General features: G+C 39.3%; 1 protein-coding gene across 12 annotated transcripts in view; it reads right to left on the reverse strand.

Annotated features, from left to right (window-relative positions):
• Positions 1–21,512, reverse strand: part of BBX (BBX high mobility group box domain containing) — a 276,694-nt gene that overhangs the window by 13,564 nt on the left and 241,618 nt on the right. For 10 of the 12 annotated variants that reach the window (XM_059164248.1, XM_059164245.1, XM_059164246.1 and 7 more), the window contains 3 exons: positions 20,005–20,153; positions 8,287–8,376; positions 6,865–6,924 (listed from right to left, as the gene is read on the reverse strand). In XM_059164248.1, the coding sequence (XP_059020231.1) occupies positions 6,865–6,924; positions 8,287–8,376; positions 20,005–20,153 (299 nt within the window). The remainder of the gene's footprint in view (positions 1–6,864; positions 6,925–8,286; positions 8,377–20,004; positions 20,154–21,512) is intronic. The other 2 variants (XM_059164239.1, XM_059164249.1) reach the window with 2 other exon arrangements.

Genomic DNA, 21,512 nt, shown 5'->3' on the forward strand with positions numbered 1-21,512 from the left:
CTAAATTTATAGTCATCACTGCGACACTTGCTTTCAGGCACCAGGTCAGAGTGATCAGAAAAGAAATTGTGAAGCCTGACCTCCTCCTTCTGTGCATACTGACTACTCAGCAAAGACCTAACTCACAATGGTGATGCCTGCACATAAGGAAACACTCTCCCATTCACTGAACTCTAGGACCTGGTCAATGTGCTTATCAGTAAGAGAATTTAAAGAAGTACCACAGGCCATGACTGAAAATGGAGAAAGGTATTAGGTACCCTCATTCTAACTGAACACCAGTGAATCATTTCGCAGCACACACTTCTTTCTGAGGAGTCACTGTGTTGAGAGTAAGGAGTACGCATGCCATGCAAGTCCTTGCGTCCAGTTCAAACAGGCTGAGGATGCCTGTATCTTTTCGTATATACTTATTTCCTCAGGAGTTCGTTCCTCCCACCCCACCCCACCCCCAATTTAAAAGTAAGACAAGTATATGTATATAGGAGTGTAGTACGCTTTTAAGAGTATATTCATGTAGTCAAGCTTAGTAACTGAGACTTTTTTTAAACTTTTTTTTAATTCTAGTGGCCTAAGGGTTTTTTTTTTTTTTTTTAAGATTTTTAAATTTATTTATTTGAGGAAGAATGAGTGAGAGAGAGCATGTGAGAGGAGACAGTCAGAGGGAGAAGCAGACTCCCAAGAAAGTCAGAGGGAGAAGCAGACTTCCAGCTGGGAGCCCGATGCCGGACTCGATCCTGGAAGTCCAGGATCACGACCTAAGCCGAAGGCAGTCGCTCAACCAACTGAGCCACCCAGGCGCCCCGGCCTAAGGGCTTTTAAGCAGGGAAAAGAGGCAAGGCATCTTTCCATTTTTAAATCACCCAATCCTTAAGAGAGGTGCAGAAACAGTTTCTGACAAAGAGGGGAGTGTGGCTCAGGAAATCAAGGTCTGAGTGGCCTATTCCATGCACAGAGCCAGGAGATAACTGAAGGTGCTGATTGGAAGGCAGAGCTGAAGGGAGACGCTGGAAATGCAACAATGCGAATTGCACAGGAGGAAAGAAGGCTAAAATAAGAGGAAGAGAACAGCACAAGAATAACTCAGGGTGTGAAAAAATGCACATGCTGGTATAAAACCTTGTATGGCCTTCACTTAAACATTTTAATCTGGGTTTTTAACAAGCTTAGGTACATCCTTGGGAAAGCAAGGCTATGAATTTGTTAAGATCTTTGCCCTTAAGAGACTGATTCCAGGATTCCCATTCCAAAACAAGTGGGAAATCATTTCAGTTACATCAAAAGAAAGGATGTAAAGCAGAAATCATACTGTGACTTGTGGCTTGGCCTTACCTCAACAGAGCCTAATAGAGGGCCGTGTGGGACAGGCTTAAGATAATAGTTATTTAAAAGAAACTACCTGGCCACACTCCCAAGTATCTTTTCAAACAAGTAATCAAAAATTAGGAAAAAAGACTCCTTTTAAATTGTAGATCTGTACCCAGGAAACAGTCTTGGTGTATTTATACTTTGATATTTAGCTTAACATAGAGCAGTGCTGGTATGTATTTTAAGATTTTTTTTTTTTTAGTTTAAACTTCAATAAAAGCTGCCAGTAAAATAAAGGATAATTTGGTTAAGAAACCCTCCAAAGAAGTTTCATGACTCTGCATTAGCCTTGAAATTCAAAGCCTCTGATAGCCATAAAGAAGTCAGAATATGAGTTTACACTGAGGATAAGAAACCTCTATTAGATATTCACAAGCTTCAGAATTTCTACTTTCTTAATTCAGATCCTTCAGTTATCCCTTCTGATTATAGGGGGTGAATCTTAATCACTTCTCCAATATGTATACAACTTTACAGATGGCTCTTCCAGAAAAAGCACTAACCTATTCTCTCTTCTCCTTCCATTTCCTAGAAAAATCTAGAACTTACAGAAATAAGGGTACAGCAGGGTTCCAAAGATGAAGGGTGAACTACATCAGAAGAATTGCTTAGAGAAAGAACGAACCCAGGAGGTCAAAGAAAAGGCCACGTGGGTTAGGAAAAGATGACCTGATTTCTATACAAAGACCGTGAGATAACAGAAATGACAGTCACAGAGAGACCTAGATTCTACTCTTGACTTTTTAATTTATTAACTGCAGGACCACAGGTGTCTAGTTTCTTCATATAAAGATGGAGGCTGGACTAGACTGACTCTAAAGGAGCCATGAGCCCCCAAATTCTTGTCATTTGTCACATAGCCCAAAATCAGGTTCCCAGCCAGCCTCCAGCCAGCTCCAGAGTCTCAGGGCAAGGGAAGAGTACTCCCTTGACAAGGACTGTTAGTTCTCCTGCCTTTGGTAAGCCTTCGAATGGTTTCATTTCAGTGGTTGCTGTTTCCTGGGTGTTCCAGATGCATTTGTAAAAACACAGTAAGAAGCCAAGGGGATGGCTGCAAAGGGGTTGCAAAAGGGAGGTAGAGTTAAGGCCTAAAAGCAGATTGGGACTCAGAGAAGCTCAGAAGCCAGGAGACAAGGAGCTGGGGTGGAAGGTAGGCCGGCCAACAGACACCAACCATCAGGTCCCAGAGTCTGGTGTGCTGGGAGACAAAAAAGGAGCAAGTTAGGTTAGAGACCAAGTGGAAGAGGCATAATGTGAGAATACACTGAAGGTTCTCATAAATCACTGAAAAGGAGGCCATTCCACCTCTGTTGATGTCTCCTCCTCTAAACTTACTGCCAGATCACAAAGTATTCATGGGGCCTGGAGATTGTCCACATTTGAAAGAGGGATATGATGAGATCTTGCCAGAATTTGGAAAGTGGAGGTAAGCCTGAATCTGCCCCATGCTTTGACCCAGGAGCTATCCCCAGACCATCCTATGCTGTCTGGAGGCCAAGACCAATGATAGTCTTCAGGGTCAGCACTCAGAGAGAACCCTATCCTAAGACAGAAGAACTAGGAAAAACAGGTAAGGCCAAGAAGTGGTCATCTGGGATGCAACAGCAGAACTGAGTCCAGCAACGTAAGCAAAGCAAAGGAAGGCCTGGTGGTGAGAGACAGGAAATGGAAGAAGCTCAGAGAGAGAAAAAGTCTGAAGCTGAGCACCAAGAGAGCAAGCCAGTTCCTTTTTTCTTTTTTCCCTCCGTGCCAAACTAATGGAAATGTGAGAAAAGAAAGGCTTTTGTCCTCTAAAAACAAATTAGTCATTTCTCTTTCGGCTTGTAATTGAACACACAAACCTACCCAAGCACTGCGAAACAAGTCCACAGGGCTAGTTTTTATACTCCACGATAATCATAACACACTTGGAGCGTATCATCTGAGAGAGATAATGTGAGCTCACTCCTGGAGCAACATTAGGAATGTGGCAATAAGAGACTGTCTTGTTTTCCAAACCCTGCTCCCCAAATGTGGGGTGAATCTTTTGAAATAGCAGCACTGTGGTTGTACCAAACCCCGGGAGGCCACTAGAGTGCTCCAGAGTTACGAATTCACATTCCAACTAGGGGAATCAAACCTACACAGAAATTACTATAGCCAAATCTGGAATCTCACAGCCTTTGGTTGGTCTCTCTTGAGCTGAAAATGCAGTCAGATGCTGAATGGAACACAGGAAACAGAATCAAATGAATGAGCCTTATCTAAGATCCCAGGAGACCCTGCTGAAGTTACACAGCAGCTATTTTGAACTTGAGAAAAGAGATCAAGGTTAGTCTGAGCATTGTGGATCATGTTTGAAAATCTAACTATAAACCAGATTTTTCTCCCCATAATTAGATTTATATACTGCAAAGGAATTAATCTTCTGGAGATTTTAAGTCTCAGGTTTGGGTTTTTTTTTCTCTTAAGATACCATTTAAATTGCAACATCTGAGCCAAATAAGGGCTCAGATATGCCCGAAAAATTGAAACTGTAAGCAGCCCATGTGTTTTAGTGGAAAGAGTGCCGATTTCTTCTCTTCCTGCTTATGTTGGTCAGGCTTCAATTTTTTATGATGTACTTAGGGCTAATAAGCCCTCCTGAATTCCCTAGGGCTCCTGCCAAGATTCGTTTAAAAAAAAATTGTGAAAGCCCTCTAGAAACTATAAAGCAATATTAAGTATTAATTATCTTCATCGTTATTATTACAATTAGAAACCTCCAATTTAAGCGTGAACACAGGACACCAGAACTTGGTACACAGATAAACACAGTGGCAGATATAAGTCATCTTGGTTTATCTGATAATTTAACCTTTAATTCTAGGGTGATAAGCAATCTTTTTTTTATTATCTGCAAAAGTGTCAAGAAATGTTTTAGCAATTTTAAATTTTAAAAGCATGGGGGAAAATGCTTAAATAGACTATCAGCTTAGCATTTAAACTGCAGATGTGATTACTAAGCATCTAAAGATTTCCGATATTTGGGGGTGGGGGAATGAACTGCAAGCCAATTATACTCAGGATGGTACAAAAAAGAATAGTGAACTTGGAAGTCATCCCCTTTAGCCCAAGTCAGGAAGAGCAAACTGAGCTGAACACCTCAGTGGAACTAACATTTCTCGTACAGACATCAGCTATAAACAACCCCTGTCTAACCTTTGCCCAAGATGGCTAACACATGTTAACATTATCCTGATTACGGTTTCATCTTCTATCCTTTGGTATGTATGCTCTCCAAGGTAGAGTTTAAATAAGCGATGGGGAAAGAGGGCATAAATAATTCACCAAGGGCACCATCACCACCTGAACAAGGAAATATAGGGGAAGGTATGACAATCAATAGCCAAAAAGGTCACTTTAAATTACTGGTAATTCCTGATGCACAGATTCCTTTTACCCTGACCACATGAAGTGAATATACACTCCACTCCACACCAGAAGACATGCAGTTTTCAGTGCATACTCTTTAAAATTTGTAATGCAGTCATAAGTATTAGTAATAAATATAATTAATATCAGCGACAATAACTCTATTCCACTAAACCCTTGGTACTGCCTGAAATACTTGAAATGGATTTACTCTTCTGCCCCCTAAAGGGCAGAATTAGGGCTGCAGACTAAGGCCACCCAGAGCACCACACTACCCACTCAAGAAAACCAGGTAGTAACAGCAAGTATGAGAGGGAAAATGACATTTGAGGCTGACGTGTTACCCCCTTCAGCAGTCACCCCACCCCTAAACGCACGCATCATACACATACTTAGTACACAAGTGGAGAGTGAACCTGGAGATTTAAACACAATTCATGCCACTGAAAACTGCTCCTTAGCAGTAGATCGGAGACTGACACCCACGCCTCCTAATTCCAACCTTATTCATTCTTTCTGCCTCTATGCCCATGCTATGAAACCACGCTCTGCACGACATGCGGTTACTGTTAAAAAAACAAAACATTTATAACAGTATCATTTCAAGTAAGGAGTAAAGATGGTCTAAGAGCCTCTTCGATTCCTCTGATAGTTCATCACTGCCTTGCACGTATCAAGTCTGTGCAGAATATATCTTTAAAATTCACAAGAGTTAATACATATATACCGCATTTTGGATGTTAGCATTTAATGCTGAGAGCAGCACGACAATTCCTATTTAGCTTTGCAGCTAAGAGCAGAAACAGTTCTCTGGAGAGGTTGTGCATGTGAAGTAGCAGGCCAGATAACAGATAAACTCTGGCATTTTTTTTTTACAAAAGTGCAGTGACATAAAGGCAGACATCTGGCTTGTGCGGACTGTGACTACCAAATAAAAACAGTTCCATGTTTGCTATAAACTCAAGTTTGAATATTTTTTTGAGAAATACCTTTAACACATGAGGATTTCTGATAAATGACTGAGGCCAAATGTGCATCTGAAATTTTTTTCTCCCTTTCAGGAAAGGAACGAGAGGTTATCTGGGAGTCAAAAGACATGGTCTTCTTAAGATCCCCTTTCTGGTTGTAAATAAATCAAAGGGACTGGACTCAATGATCTTTAAGATTGCTTCTAGTTTTCAAATGAAGTGACTCCTAATTAAGGACTATAAAAAATATTCAGCTTGGGGCGCCTGGGTGGCTCAGTAGGTTAAGCGTCTGACTCTTGGTTTTGGCTCCAGTCATGATCTCCCAGTTGTGGGATCAAGCCCCATGTGGGGCCCCAAGCTCAGTGTATAATCTGCTTCAGGTTCTCTCCCCCTCTCCCTCTGTCCCTAACCAGCTCACATGCGCAGGCGGGCATTCTCTAAAATAAATACGTAAAATCTTAAAAAAACAAACAGTTGAGTTCCTTAAAAATAGTAACAATGAAAAAAAAAAAAAAAAAAGAATCAACTGTAAGAAGAGGACAGCCCGTTAACTGTCACAGAAATGAGTACTCACTGGAGGGTTCAATATTTAACAAAAATTAGGTAGACATCACAACTAAATAGGACTGTGGGAAATTTTGAAGTAAAATCTGCACTTAGGAAGCTATAATGTTATGCTAGTCAACATGGAACTTCTCCCTGGTTATCCATAAGCCTCTGGAACATTCCATCTGAACATATTTAGAGGTACTGGGAGGTGTGCTGGGGTGAAGTTCAGGATGGGAACACTGCTGGCGTGCCCAAGCCCAGCCAACTAGGAAAGCCCCACGCTGGCTCCACTTTACCCAAGACATCTGCCTGCAACACGAATATTTTTAGTTACAGAAAACTTTAATTTCTGGTGAATGGGTTTCAAAGGTTTTAAGTGCCCCTTAGACAAATTAAGCTCCATATGACACACTGCCTGACCCCCAAGCAGGATCAAAAAACCTGACAGTTTTGATTTGAAAATTAAAAACAACCAAATTACGAGCCCTCAGGTATTGGGCTCTCGAGTGAGCCTATATATATTATGCCTTTTAAAACCTTTCCAACACAGACTACCTAGAATGACAGAGAATACTGCCGTGTTTACCTTCTGTAGGGTGAATGGCATCCAAGAAGAGCTGCTTGTTGGACCATTTATCCCCACTTCCTAAAAACAATGACAGAGAAAGAAAGTGAAACTCCACTCCTAGGACAGACTCATAACACTGAAGAGAAGACAATACATAAAACAGCTTAAATAGGAACTTTATCACACAAAAGAAGCGGAGTTTTATTTTAAATAATTCTCAAAATGGCATTTGCCAACTAAAATAATCAGATGATACAGGAAATGGATTGAAAATAAATCTGCCTTCTATGAAATACACTGCTGGATTATTTCTTGGACTTTAATCAAGACAACTGAAGATCAGTTATAAGGAAATGATAAAAGCTGACATTTTACCTAAAGAGGGAGTTTTCTCTACTGGAAGCAGAGAAAAATATTAACATAAAAAACAAAACCAAGAGGCTGGAGTGGAGGTGAAAATAAAACCCAAATTAAGTAAAAGGTTACATACAGGAACACGTAGGTACATATGTCTACACATGGAAGACAGGTGCATTTAAAGCCTCATTCCAGAAACACAAAAGGTTTCACATCTGGCCATGCAAGGAGGATGCAAATGGGCCTCAGATGAGTAGGCTCACAGTAGTCACGACAGGAACATGCAGGGCGATGCTAAAGAAAGCCTCACTTCGGGACACGTGGCTGGACTGAACCAGATGGGGAGGTTTATCTTTTAGGTGGAATAAGAATAGGAGTCCTGAACTATGAGAAGAAGGAAATCTTCAGATGAGCCCTGAAGAGGTTCAAGGGCCCATCAAAATCGTAACAATAAGACAGATGCTCAGAGTGAAGAGACGGTGGAGGGCAATGCATCTCTAGTGCCCTCTGGAAAGAAGTCATGTGACTGAAGGGGGTGGGAAGAGTTGGGCAAACGCAGTATCGTAGATTGGGGGAAAAAAAGAGACGGGTTACAGCTGCGGAGTGGAATCCTCCCAGACAAGAATCCTCAAGGGTCAGAGAAACTACAGAAATGGTGGCACTCTCATATGAATAGAAAACTCCTCAGGTTTCAGGAGGTAGGAAAACGTGGCCCTGGTCTGAAGGCTGCCGAACATGAGAGAAATGAGAACAGTCAAAGGAAATACGTGAATAAGAGCTCAAGAAGACTAAGTTACAAAATGCACCAAATATGGATGAAAACAAAGCAATTTTAGGATTCATATGGAACGCTGAAAATAGAGACATTATGGGATTTGAGTAGGAATCCAAGTGAAGGAGATCTCTCTTTGCAATTAGCTGCGGAGTCTAGAAATCGTGAATACGCCTGCATTAGGAGCCAATGACACTGAAGCAAGCCAAGGGGAGGAAAAGGCAAAGGCGGTGCGCAGAAGCGTTACTCAAAGATGGATTCACAATGGAGGTGGCCAAGAAACCTTGATGGAGGATGGAAGGCACCAATACCTTTTTCCGGAACATTAGGCTTCTCCTTTTTGTGCTTATATTTGCTGACAATTTTGTGGAATAAGTTCTTTTTCTGAGACTGGAAAGGACCTACAGACAATATTAATATAAATATATTTTAAATTGACAATGTTTCATAAAACAATACTGTGTGTTCCTAAACAATTACACCCTCCTCCCCCCTGTGGTACAAGCAAACGGAGTCCCAAGAAATGTCATCTTGCATATCTTTACTCCTCTTTAACTAGCGCTCAGCACCCTTCCTTGGGATTATTTAAAAGACAGTGATATTTTCCTTCGGAATGTATTGGGCAGAGGCCCCCACTGGGGCTGGGACTTCCTAAGCAGAAACTGCAGATTTAGTGACCAGAGACAGACCACAGACCCATCACTGCAGAGTAGTTACAGTTTTTAACAGACACAATTTTACTTTATTTTAGATACTTCAGTACGGTGAAGGAGAGGATGGCGGGGCATTTATTCTCTTCCAAGAAAATGGTTTTCCTAACAAGAACAGCACTTTCAGGACAATAATTGGCCTGGTAGAATCGGATAGCTTTCTGGCCTTTTCTGAGGTTATTCTGGGAAGAAAACATGCTTTAAAAATAGAAAAATATTTGCCCCAGAAATCGGGGTGGGAGGGGAGAGAAGTCTCAGATTGTATCTTTGTGTCCTCAGATAAAGGAAACAGAACTAAGATTTGTCAGTTACCCAGTCAGAAATGCCAACAGCAGCACTGACCTCCCCAAAGCTGTTTCTTTCTATACTGTGCTGATACATTCCTGTGGGAAACAGACTCAAATCATTTTATGTTAACTTCTGTTCGTTCATCTGTTAATGGGGATAATGAAAGTGCCTAACTCGAAGAGTTGATGTGAGGATTTAAGGACTTAGAGACTCTATAAGCTGCCCCTGCCCACCGGGCAGCATCCACACCCACATGCCCTGCCCTCTTGCCAAAGGCAAACAACTTCTCCTGCCTGAAATAGACAACTCACTGGCTCTTAGGTTCACCTATATCTGCAACTGTCACCAGTTTTAGAATATTTCCATCATCTCAGAAATAAATCCCACATCCTTTAGCTATCACCCTTCCCTATGATTCCCTTTATCCCTGAGCAATCACTAATTTACTTTGTCTCTAAACATCTGCCCATTCTGGAAATCTCATATAAATACATCACGTAATACAGTCTTCGCTTTCTGGATTCTTTGATGTGCTATGATGTTTGCAAGGCTCATTCTTGTTGTAGCATGTATCAGCATATCACTCCTTTTTAAAGGCTGAATATTTTTCCACTATATAGTTACACATTTTATTTATTCACTCACTGGCTCATAGAAATGTTGCTGGTTTTCCACCTTCCAGCTATTATGAATAATCCTGTTATGATTACACATATATAAGCTTTCTGTGGGAACATGCATGCTCATTTTTTGGGACACATACCGAGCAGTGGAACTTGCTAGGTCATATGGTAACTCCATATTTATAAACCTTTGGCGGAATCGCCAGACTATTTAACATCCTCATCAACACTATCACCTGTCTTTGATTATGACCTTCAGACGGATGTATTTCTCTCACTGTAATTTTGATTTGCATTTTCCTAGTGACTAATGATGCTAAGCATCTTTTCATGGATCCACTGGCCATTTGTATACTTCCTTTAGAGAAACATCGATTCTGATAATTTGTCCATTTTTTAAACTAAGCTTTCTTCTTACTGAGTTTTAAGAGTTCTTTATATATTCTAGTTAGAAGTCCTTTATCAGATATGTAGTTTGCAAATATTTCCTCCCATTCTGTGGATTGTCTCTCCACTTTATTAGTGTCATATGAAGCACAAAGTTTTAAATTTTGTTTAACAGTCCAATTTATTTACTTTGTATTCTGGTGTCACATCAAAGGATCCATTGCCAAATCGGAGGTCACTAAGATCTGACTCCTATGTTTTCTTTGAGAAGTTTTACAGCTTTAGCTTTTACACTGAGGTCTGTGTTCCATTTCAAGTTATTTCTGGTATATTTCCTGAGGCACATAAGAGTCCAAAGTCATTCTTTTGCATGTTGTTATCCAATTGTCTCAGCACCATTCTGAAAAGACCAATCTTTTCCCCATTGAACAGTCTTACCTTCCTTGTTGAAAATCCATTAGCCAATGATGATATATATAGGTCTACTTCTGGGCCTCAATTCTATTCTATTAACCTATATAACTACATTAGTACCATACTGCCTTGCCTCCTGGTTTTTGTAGCTAGTTTTAAAACTGAAAATATTATTTTGGCTGTTCCGAATCTCTCACATTTCCAAATTTTAGAATCTCTTAGTATTGGGGCACCCGAGTAGCTCAGTTGTTTAGCGTCTGCCTTCGGCTCAGGTCATGGTCCCAGGGTCCTAGAACTGAGCCCCACACTGGGTTCCCTGCTCGAGGGAAAGCCTGCTTCTCCCTTCCCACCTCTCCTGTTTGTGTTACTTCTCTTACAATGTCTCACTCTGCCAAAAAAATAAGTAAAATCTTAACAAAAAATAGACTCTCTTAGGATCTATAAAAGAAACTGGAATTCTAATAGGGATTGGGTTCAATCTAAAGGAGTGTTTCCATCTTAACAATATTAAGTCCTCCAATCCACGAACATGGGATGTTTTTCCATTTATTTTGATTGTCTTTCTTTCAACAATACTTGGTAGTTTTCAATGTGTTGCACATCTTTTGTTAAATTTATTCCTATGTTTTATTCTTTTTGATGTTAAAAATGGAATTGTTTTCCTGATTTCATGTTCAGATTGTTCATCGAAACTGTATAGAAACACAACTGATTTTTTTAAAAATTAAATTCTAGTTAGTTGACATACTGTTCAATATTGGCTTCAGGAGTAGAATTCAGTGATTCTCATTTACATATAACACCCAGTGCTAATCATAACAAATGCCCTCCTTAATACCCACCATTCATCTATCTCAACCCCCCATTCCTTCATGCCACTCTGTTTCTTCTCTATAATTAAGAATCTCTCATGATTTGTTTCCCTCTCTTTTTTTCCCCCCAGCCCTAAATGTTCATCTATTTCGTTTCTTAAATTCCACATGACTGGAATCATATGGTATTTGTCTTTCTCTGATTGATTTATTTCACAAAGCATAATACACTCCAGTTCCATCCACATTATTCCCCATAGCAAGATTTCATTCTTTTTGATGAATATCTTCTTTATCCATTCATCAGTTGATGGGCATCTGGACTCTTTCCATGGTTTGGCTATTGCTGATAATGCTGCTATAAACATTGAGGTGCATGTATTCCTCTGAATGTGCAATTTTTTTAATCCTTTGGGTAAATAGTAGTTCAACTGCTGGATCGTAGGGTATTTCTATTTTTAGCTTTTTGAGGAATGACCACACTGTCCTCCAGAGTGGATGCACCAGTTTGCATTCCCACCAACAGCACAAGAGGGTTCCTCTTTCTCTGCATTACAACTGATTTCTGTGTCCTTCAAACCTGCTGAACTCATTCATTTATTAGCTATAGTAGTTTTCTGGGGGCATTGCAGGTTTTCTATATAAAATGCCATTTGTGAATAGGAACAGTTTTACTTCTTCTTTTCCACAATACACATGTCTCTTGTTTCTTTTTCTTGCCTAATTGCCCTGGCTAGAACCTCAAATACACTGTTGAACAGAAGTGCTCAGAGTGGGCTTATCTTTTTCCCCAACTTAGGCGGAAGCATTGTCTGTCACTATTAAAGAGGATGTTTTTGTAGATGCTCTTTATCAGGCTGAGAAAGTTTTCTTCCACTCTGAGTTCGTTGAGTATTCTCATGAAATATGTTGGATTTTGTCAAATGCTTTTTTTCTACAGCTATTAAGATGATCACATGGGTTTTCTGTTGTTGTTTTACTGATATAGTATATTACACTGATTTTTCGATGTTAAACCATACAATTCTTATTATATATTGTTGGCCTTGGTTTGCTACTATTTTGTTAAGGAATTTTATGTTCCTATTTATAAGAGCTATGATCTGTAGTTTTTCTAGTGGTATCTTTGTCTAGTTTTGACATTTGGGTCATAATTGGCCTTACCGAATGAATTAGGAAATATTCCCTCTTCTAATTTTTGAATGAGTTTGTGAAAAATTGATTTTAACTCTTCTTCTTTAAGTGTTTGATAGAGTTTAGTAGTGAAGCCTGGGCCTGGTTCCCTCCCCTCTACCCCCCACACCTTGGTACTTTTGTGATTATTAAATTCAATCTCTGTAGTAGTTATTGTTCTATTTGGACTGTCTATTTCTTCTAATTATCAGTTATCTGGTAGTTTGTGCTTTTCAGGAATTGTCCATTTCATGTAGGTTATCTAATTAACTGATATAGAACTGTTTGTGGTATTCCTGTATTAATCTGTTTCATTTCTGTAAGTCAGAAGTAATGTCCCCTATTAGACTTTTTATTGAAGTAACTTTAGTCTTTTCTCCTTTTTAATTGGTCTAGTTAAACACTTCTCCAATTTGTTGTTCTTTTCAAAGAACCAGTTTTTGGTTTTACTGACTCTTTATTGATTTTTTATTCTTTATTTAGTTTTATTAATTTCCTCTCTAATCTTTATCATTTCCTTTGTGTTTCATTTGCTCTTTTTCTTACCATGTTTAATGTAGGTCAGATTATTGATTTGAGATCTTTTTTCTTTCTTGACATATACATTTATAGCTATAAACTCTGTTCTAAGCACTGTCTTAGTTGTATCCCATAAATTTTGGCATGTTGTATTTTCATTTTTATTCATCTCAAAAGTAATTTCTGATTTCCTTATTAATTTCTTCTTTTTATTAGTTTTTCTTCTTTGACTTATTGGTTATTGAGTATATGTGCTGCCAAAGTGACTTATTAGCTATTTGGAGTGTATTGCTTAATCGTCACATATTTGACAGTTTCCCAAACATTTTCCTGTTGTTGATTTTTAATTTCATTCCACTGTGATCAGAAAATACCATGTGAATTACTTCAATCCTTTCAAATATATTGGTTTGTTTTATGGCCTAGTGGACAGTATATTCTAGAGACTATTCCAATGTGCACTTGAGAAGAACGCATATTCTACTATTGATGGAGGTTTTATATATAGGCAAAGCTTGGAGATACTGCAGGTTTGGTTCCAGACCATCGCAATAAAGCAAATGTCGCAATAAAATGAATCAGATGAATGTTCTGGTGTCCCACTGCATATAAAAGTTATGTTTACAATATACCATAGTCTACTAAGCGTTCAACAGCATTAGGCCTACAAAAAAAATGTAAATACTTTAATGAAAAGAGACTTTATTGCTAAAAAGGCTAACCATGGGACACCTGGGTGGTTCAGTTGGTTAAACACCCAACTCTTCATTTCGGCTCAGGTCATGATTTCAGGACCAAGCCCTATATCGGGTTCCACACTCAGTATAGAATCTGCTTGAGATTCTCTCTCTCCCTCTGGCCCTCCCCTTACTCTCCCTCTGTCTCTCTAAATAATAAAAATAAAATCTTTAAAAAATGCTCACCATTACCTGAATTGTAATCTCTCATCACAGATCACCAAAGTATGACACAGAGACAGCAAGTGAGTAAATGTTGGAATGCCCATAGACTTGCCTGACACAGCACTGGCACAGACCTTCAATTTGTAAAACAGCACTGTATCTAATAAAATGAAGTATACATGTATGTTTGTCAGGTCTAGTTAATACAGAGTGTTCAAATCTTCTCTCTACTTGCTGATTTTTTGCCTAGTTGTTCCATCAAACCTATTCTTTTTTCCACAGTACTTCTCACCTAACACATTATATGCTTTGCGCACTGTGTAGGTTGGCTCCCCCGCCATAATGTAACCACCATGGCAGCAGGGTTCTTTGTTTTCATACACAAATATATTCTACACGCTGGAATGGTGTTTAGCAGATGACTAGTTCTGAATAGTATTTGCTGCATGAACAAACAAAGTTCTTAAACCACTGGTTGGCACAAAGTAAGAGCTCAAGAAATTACCTCTGTTGCTATTATTACCAGTAACAGTGAGTTGTGCAAGTGTTTTCTGATGACCACACCAAGCCACTCTTCTAAATAACCAAAAGCAAATACTTCTGGATTAGCTGATGGTGGTTTGAAACAGAGATACAAAATGGATTGTTGACTTTTTTGGGGGTGAGGGGGAGTGAGCAACAAGGGAAAGAAAATAAACAAATACAAAAATATACAGTATGTGTACATGCTACATTAATATTACTAGTATTACTCGTATTACTAGTATTCTCTATAATCCATTTGCAATCACTACCTCCTATGCATTTTATACAACCCAGGAAATCCAGGGCAGGTGCACCTGAATGATACACAGACAATCACAGGAAAGAAAAGTGGGAGAATGAAGAAAAACAATTCTGAGACCTCTTAGGACCATAAGGATGGATGAAATGGGTTAGAAAGAAGCAAAGGATACGTATTTTCAGACTCAACCACACTCAGCGAAATCTGAAAAGTACAATTTAAGGACAAAGCTAAAGATAGAGGTTGTCAATTTTAACATGAGAAAAGAACATCCAGAGTGATTTAGTACATAGAGAATCTTCTGTAGACTTTTATTTTTAAACTTCCTTGCTCCTAGTCATCCCCTAAACTATAGCTATAAAACAAAACTTCAGATAAAAAAGAAAGTGACAAACCTGAAGGAGTAATAGACAAGATATAATTACAGTCACTGAGAAGCAGCAATTTCAGAGTCAAGAAATGAATGATCTGACTTCTGCTCACCACTGTGGTACATATGTGTGATATTTTGTCTAAAGGAAAATAAAGTCAAAATTTATAACAGCACATGCAAGGAAATTCGCTACCATTTTTTCCTTAATTATTTAACACAGAAACGTACATGGAGGGAAAAGAAAGTATGAAGTGAAAAGCAGAAAAGAGTTTTAGAAGGAATGGTTCAGGAAGCAAAAAATTGCAATGGAGGGTGCCTGGCTGGCTCAGTCAGTAGGGCACGCCACTCCTGATCCTGGGATTGTGAGTTCCAGCCCCATGTCGTGGGTAGAGATTATCTTTAAAAAAATGTAATAGTCTTTCACTAAACTACTAGGCCACGTTCTGATCCTATCTCTTTCCCTCATCTCCCTACCAAATTTCTTGAAAGAGTGTTTGAATCAGCTTCTACTTCTTTATGACAAAAATCACTTGTTGCTGGCATGGAAACTAGCTTAGGAGTGGCTTTATTTTGGGGCTGGATGGCCTGTATTGTGATGCTATCCATCTTCTTTGCACCTAACTTCACAGCGGGGGAGGAAATTGAAAATCCCAATCTGAGCAGATAAGAGGACTGCCACAAAGACATTAACAGTAACCTTTCTAAAACATTGATATTATTCACAGTTTGCTAAAAAAATGGACATTTTAGGGTAAGGAGCTGTAGTGACACAGGAGCCACTTCAGTATTTGCCTGGTGTGGTAATTTTTCAAGGTCTGCAGTTAAGGTGAATTAAGTGAACCTCGTTCTTTAGAACGAGGGAATAAGGTTATGTGTGACTCGAATGGTGGTGGCTTACACCCAGGTTCCATGGTTTCATCTTTCTAAGCTATAAAAAGAGCAAAAGTTTCATTCTAAAACTAGGCTGTCATTTTTGTAATAGACACATAAATAATAAATAACCAATGAAGCAATACATTCCTTTGTCATAATTTATGGCAAAGTGCTCCAAGCTGCTGGGCATGTGGATCTGCTGAGTTAAATAAGTCTGAGTAAACTCAGTCACAATCAAGTTGGGATTCAGTGAGGGGCAGGAACTACCTCACTGGGCTGGACAAGAATGTCTTGTTCAGGAGCTCAGGATTATATTTGGTGGTCTGCCTTTTACATCCACAAATGTGCTGTCACCATGTTCTTGAAAATGTTTGGTGGTGATGAAGATGCTCAAACAGTTTAAAAGGGCAAAACAGAGTTCTTCCTAAAATGGAAGCTATACCTTCCTGATACAAAGAGCCGGTTGGGCTGACATCAGCTCTCAGTCCTCAGTTTGGCTCAACCCCAAACAGGGGATTCTGTCCTCAACCTTTAATTTTGTAAACCTGCTTATTACCACTGTGATTTTTTTTTTTAAATCTCAAATCCATAATCATTGGAAATTCCAGTCTTAAAATATAAGCATGGACTGGAAGAAAAATGAGGACCAACAGCATGTTTGATAATAGACTAAGGAACAATGTGAGAAGACTGAAGAGATACAGAAGGAGAAGTGAAGTCAAGGGTCAAGCTGGGACAAAATTTAAACACTCTAAATTAAACTCAATTAACTTTTTCTCCATGACCCTACTTTGTCTGCAAATTACTATTCTACAGAGCACTCTGACTTCTGATACTTTTGTAACAAGTGCTTCATACATTAATATACTTAAAATAATGTGTCAAAACCTATCTCTTAAGTTACAATGAAATTTAGACTTAGATTTTAAAGCCTTCATTTGAACATACACAAATAACTATGAGAGATAAACTGGAAAACATGGCAGGCTTGGGTTGCCTCAGCTGAACGGCACCAGAAGTTAGATGGATTACAATTTAGTAGGTCATTTGTTCTTTTTTTTAAAGATTTTATTTATTTATTTGTCAGAGCGAGAGCGAGTGAGAGCGAGCACAGGCAGACAGAGTGGAAGGCAGAGTCACAGGGAGAAGCAGGCTCCCTGCAGAGCAAGGAGCCCGATGTGGGACTCGATCCCAGGACGCTGGGATCATGACCTGAGCCGAAGGCAGCCGCTTAACCAACTGAGCCACCCAGGCGTCCCAGGTCATTTGTTCTTAAAGGCAAAGGGAAATTCTCTTCCTAGGTCGTCGAATCTGCCTCCTATACTGTAGCCTGAGCCCAGTCAGAGGAAGGTGGCATTTAGTGATTTTCATCCATTTTTATTGTAGAGCTTCTGACAAGACCCTTTACACAGACATAAGGGGCAGGGCAAAGATGGTGGAGGAACAATGGACAGGAGGAGACTCCCTGGAAACAGATAAAAACAAAGAGGCCACTGGGAAAGCAGAAGTGTAAACCTCAGCAGATACTATGTTGTTGAGATCTAGAACTATATAAATGCATACATAACCATTTCCTCTCAACACCATTTCAGAAAAACTCTATACATTTTATATAACCTGGAGCAGCTAAAAGGAAGTTTGTAGTACAAGGCAGGGGAAAAAAAAAAAACAAATAATTGTTGAGTGACAAACACAAGAGAAACTATACACAAAATACCAAATTGTTGGAGAAGAAATGAAATTTCCTATGGACACATGCTTTTTTGTTAATAAACTAATGATCTCATATACACAGCTTTTGCTTTGAACAATTCATTTTGCAAAGGTGCAAAGAGTCTAGAATCTAAGGAAACAATTTTCCCTATCCTCTAAAGATCAGACAATTACAGCACAGCTGGTATGATAATTTCATTAATAACCTGTAGGATAGTACACTGGTGCTGCTACTGCCAAATTACAATTAGTTACAAATACTATTTCTTTAGTTTGCTAAACAGAGAATATATTAGTTTCTGCTTTATTGTAACTGCATTTTTCTCCATGAGTCAGAATGCAGAGCAAAATCTGGTCTTAAAACACTCTTACCTACGTGATTACTGATAAACAGGAAGGACCCAGTGCCTTGGTGGTTTGAGAGGCATTAGCAGAAGAGTTAAGATGATACTCTATGAGGTATAATCCAAAGCTCCAAAAAGCTCTTTCACATCGAAAGAAATACTGTTAATCTCAGCTGGGAGAGGAAAAACATATAACAGATAACTAAGACCCAAGAGAAGGTCTCATGAAAATAGATCCTAACTCAGGGTTTTATAGCTTTACAAAAATAAATCTATTGTTACATTCCCTGATAGATAATTTGACCAACTTCAGGGCTCGAAAATTAATGTCTCAAACTACCAGGAGTGGAGGAAGAAAATATATCCTGTACATCAATCAATTAAGTTCCATTTTATTGGCTTGTCAGGTATTTATCAGCAACTTTAAATCCAAGAATTACAGGAGCTCAAGGCACCTGGCATCTTTGGGTTCGTGGACTCCTTTGCCTATTCCTAGATGTCTCCAGGGCACAAAGACTGTTACTCCATTTGCTAATCCATTACAGTGCTCAGCTTCCTACCTGTCAACAAGGCTCCTTTATTTCTTTCCTACTTATCTTGGAAGATCTCGATACAACCATATGTTATTTTCCCAGATGAGCAAACTTGGTGATGCAACATTTCTTTTTTAGTTCTTTATTCACTAGACTTTTTAATTGACCACAGAGCAAAAACCAAGCTAATTCTGAAATCAATTTTACGTTCCTCTCTGCCTTAATCACAAAGGGGGAATCTTCTTTAGCCATACAGATCTACCTTGAGATACAGATCTCAAAGCGACCCTCCTCAGTTGTCAACTGCAGTGTGCAAAGGGGAAGTTTTAGGTCTTGAGGGAGAAAGGTTTAAGTTTCTTCAAAGAAACCGTAATTTTTCCTAGACCTTATATGGTCCCTCTAAATCCATAAAATTGTGTCTGCTTATTAATATTCATCTCTGATCATTATCCACGAATGTTAGAATTTAGTAAGATTTATACAAAGATATGTATCATATTATATCTATCGATCCATCCATCTATCTAAAATATACCAAAAGAGGGTCTGATTTGACATGAAACGGACAACTGGCAGCCACTTTTGTAGGGTAAGTAAAAAAGTCTTCCATCAAATCCTGCACGCCAACAGAAACTCGGCCACATTGAGTTCATCATCTGTCCTTATAGGACAGATCACTGTCCTTATAGGAGATGAAGAGAATGAAGTCTTTCACACCTGTATGGAAAACTAGAGGTACATTTTCCCACCAATCTTGAGACCTAAGTAAAATGAGAAGACAAGTTTCTCAATGAGAGCAGTGCCACCATTTTGGGCAGGACAGCCCTTCATCATGCTTGAAAGTCCTGAGCAGGCTACCATGCTGAGAAGCCCAGTTCCAATCCCCCATATAATGGTGGTCTCACACTCTCCAAAACCCCCCTCTGAGCTACAGCGTTGCCCTTGGTATTGCTTGATACCCACCCAAGTCATGCTGATCATTTTGAAAGCTTCCCTATCTCCACAGGGAAGAATCTGGTATTTTTCAAAATGAATATGCTTAAATAATATTTTTCTAAACTTAACAAAACCACTTTTAATGTACTGCTGGAGGAGGCTTATTTGCTTTTGGCTTCATTTTCATTTGCTTCAGACTGTTGGTAAAGAATGGAGTGTTCTGATTAGGCACATGAAACCGTTTCACAGTCCCAGAATCGAACCTGTTACAGATACAGCCAATAGAGGAACTAGGCTCAGCCGGCAGTTTCTGCTCAAGAAAAGCTCCACATCTCCAAGTTAGAATTCTGGAGAGCAGGAAGTCGAAGACCATATGTAACACTTTCAAAACAGCTACACCTTTCAGGGCAAATGTGAAGGCCGAGATGGCAGAGAACAGAGGCTGAGAAGATTAGGAGGGAAAGAAGGGAGCGAGAAGTGAGGCAGGAACCATACTAAGAATCCCGGAAAGCAAGCTTCAATTCCAACTGGTTACTACATCACTGCCTCAATCTAGATCCAATTACGTATCTAGAGGGAGCTGCAGAAGCACAGAAGAGCAGAGAGATGCCAGCCTCTTAGCAGGAGGCATAGCACACATCTAACCTTTGCTGGTTTTAGTCGGTTCTGAGGACATGTTTCCAGTCTTCTTCTTTTTCCTTGGGACAGGTACGCATTTCCGGTCAAATGTAACAGGATTATATTGAGGGAGGCTGTTGAATTTTTTTTCAAATTCTTCATCCAGCTTTGCTGAGCTAGTAAGAGAAGGGGGATTGCATCGATCAGCACATGACGTAAGTATTTAAACAGAAAATGATGTAAGATAGATTTTAAGATATTCCATTTTAAAACAGGGTCCCTGAGAATTAGGACACTGTTGATAAATTCTGTGCAAGGACAAAAACATCTGTTCAGAAATGCCGGAGAAGAGTTATCAGCACAGCTTTCTCAGTCAATTCCCATGAAAGGTTATCTTATTGCCTTAGAAAAGCAGAAATGTAATTTAAAATATAAGAATATTTCTGAAATTCTCTCCATTGGCACAGACATTTTTCATTAAGTTCAGTACAATACATATTCCATCCAGACAAGTTTCTCATTCTAAAGGTTCGTATATATGGATCTACATTGGCAAGCTTATTGGTAATAGGGTATAGATCGCTACTTCTCTTTTTAAGAAAATATTATTGACTAGTACTTGATTAAAACATATCCAACACACAAAGAAAACAAACAAAAATTCTGAATATCAGAAACATTCCTGAGAGTGGACCAGAATGATGATGAAGCACTCAACAAGGAAAGCCAGTTTTCAATGAACACATTGGCAGAGAGGCAGCTGCACTTAAATGCAAACCAGGATGACTTCAGAAATGGTACCAGCAAAGTTGGGAAATCCTTGGGCTGCTTCTGACTCTCTAAGGCCCGCACCCAACCATGGCAGCATGCCTGCTGGATCCTTGCTGAGACTTATTAACTAAGATGAAACCTAAACAGATGGGAGAAGCTACAGCAGAACGGCTGTGCGTCCTGGATGCAAAATGGAAGGCATTCTGGGAAGAGAGCAGCCTTGAGTTAACTTATAAGAAGCTAACGGCTCATGTGTTAGGCTGCTACACAGGGGTTGTATTTGAGTTGTGAGGCCTAAAACTGTTCTGTCTGGAGGACTATACAAGAGTTGGGCTGCAGAGACAAGACAGTCCAAAGACCATCAGAACGGTCAATGGACAAGGCCATTACTCAGTTCTATCAAAGCAGGGAAGATGGTAGGTGGGAGTGACACTCGGTCCTCAAACAAAATTCTTTTCGTCCAGTTCAAAGACATTTATGCTAATGGAGAATCAGACAGTAATGGAAAATTGGACAGTAACCAGATACTATCAGAAAGGGATCTATAATTTTGTGAATTTCTCAGATAATCTGAAAAACCAGAAGAATATTAGAAAAATGCAAGCTAGGACTCATAAGATCCCTTGGGGCTTTCTTTCCTTTTCTTTTTTCACCTAGAATACTCACCTATGTTTTACTTGGGGAGGTCTAGAAGTTAGAACTGCCAATACTCAGTGAATTTTTCTTGGCTACAAACAGCACCTTTTCTGTGATAAAAGGGGTTA

This window comes from Mustela lutreola, chromosome 2 (assembly GCF_030435805.1).
Source record: "Mustela lutreola isolate mMusLut2 chromosome 2, mMusLut2.pri, whole genome shotgun sequence".
Lineage (NCBI taxonomy): Eukaryota > Metazoa > Chordata > Mammalia > Carnivora > Mustelidae > Mustela > Mustela lutreola.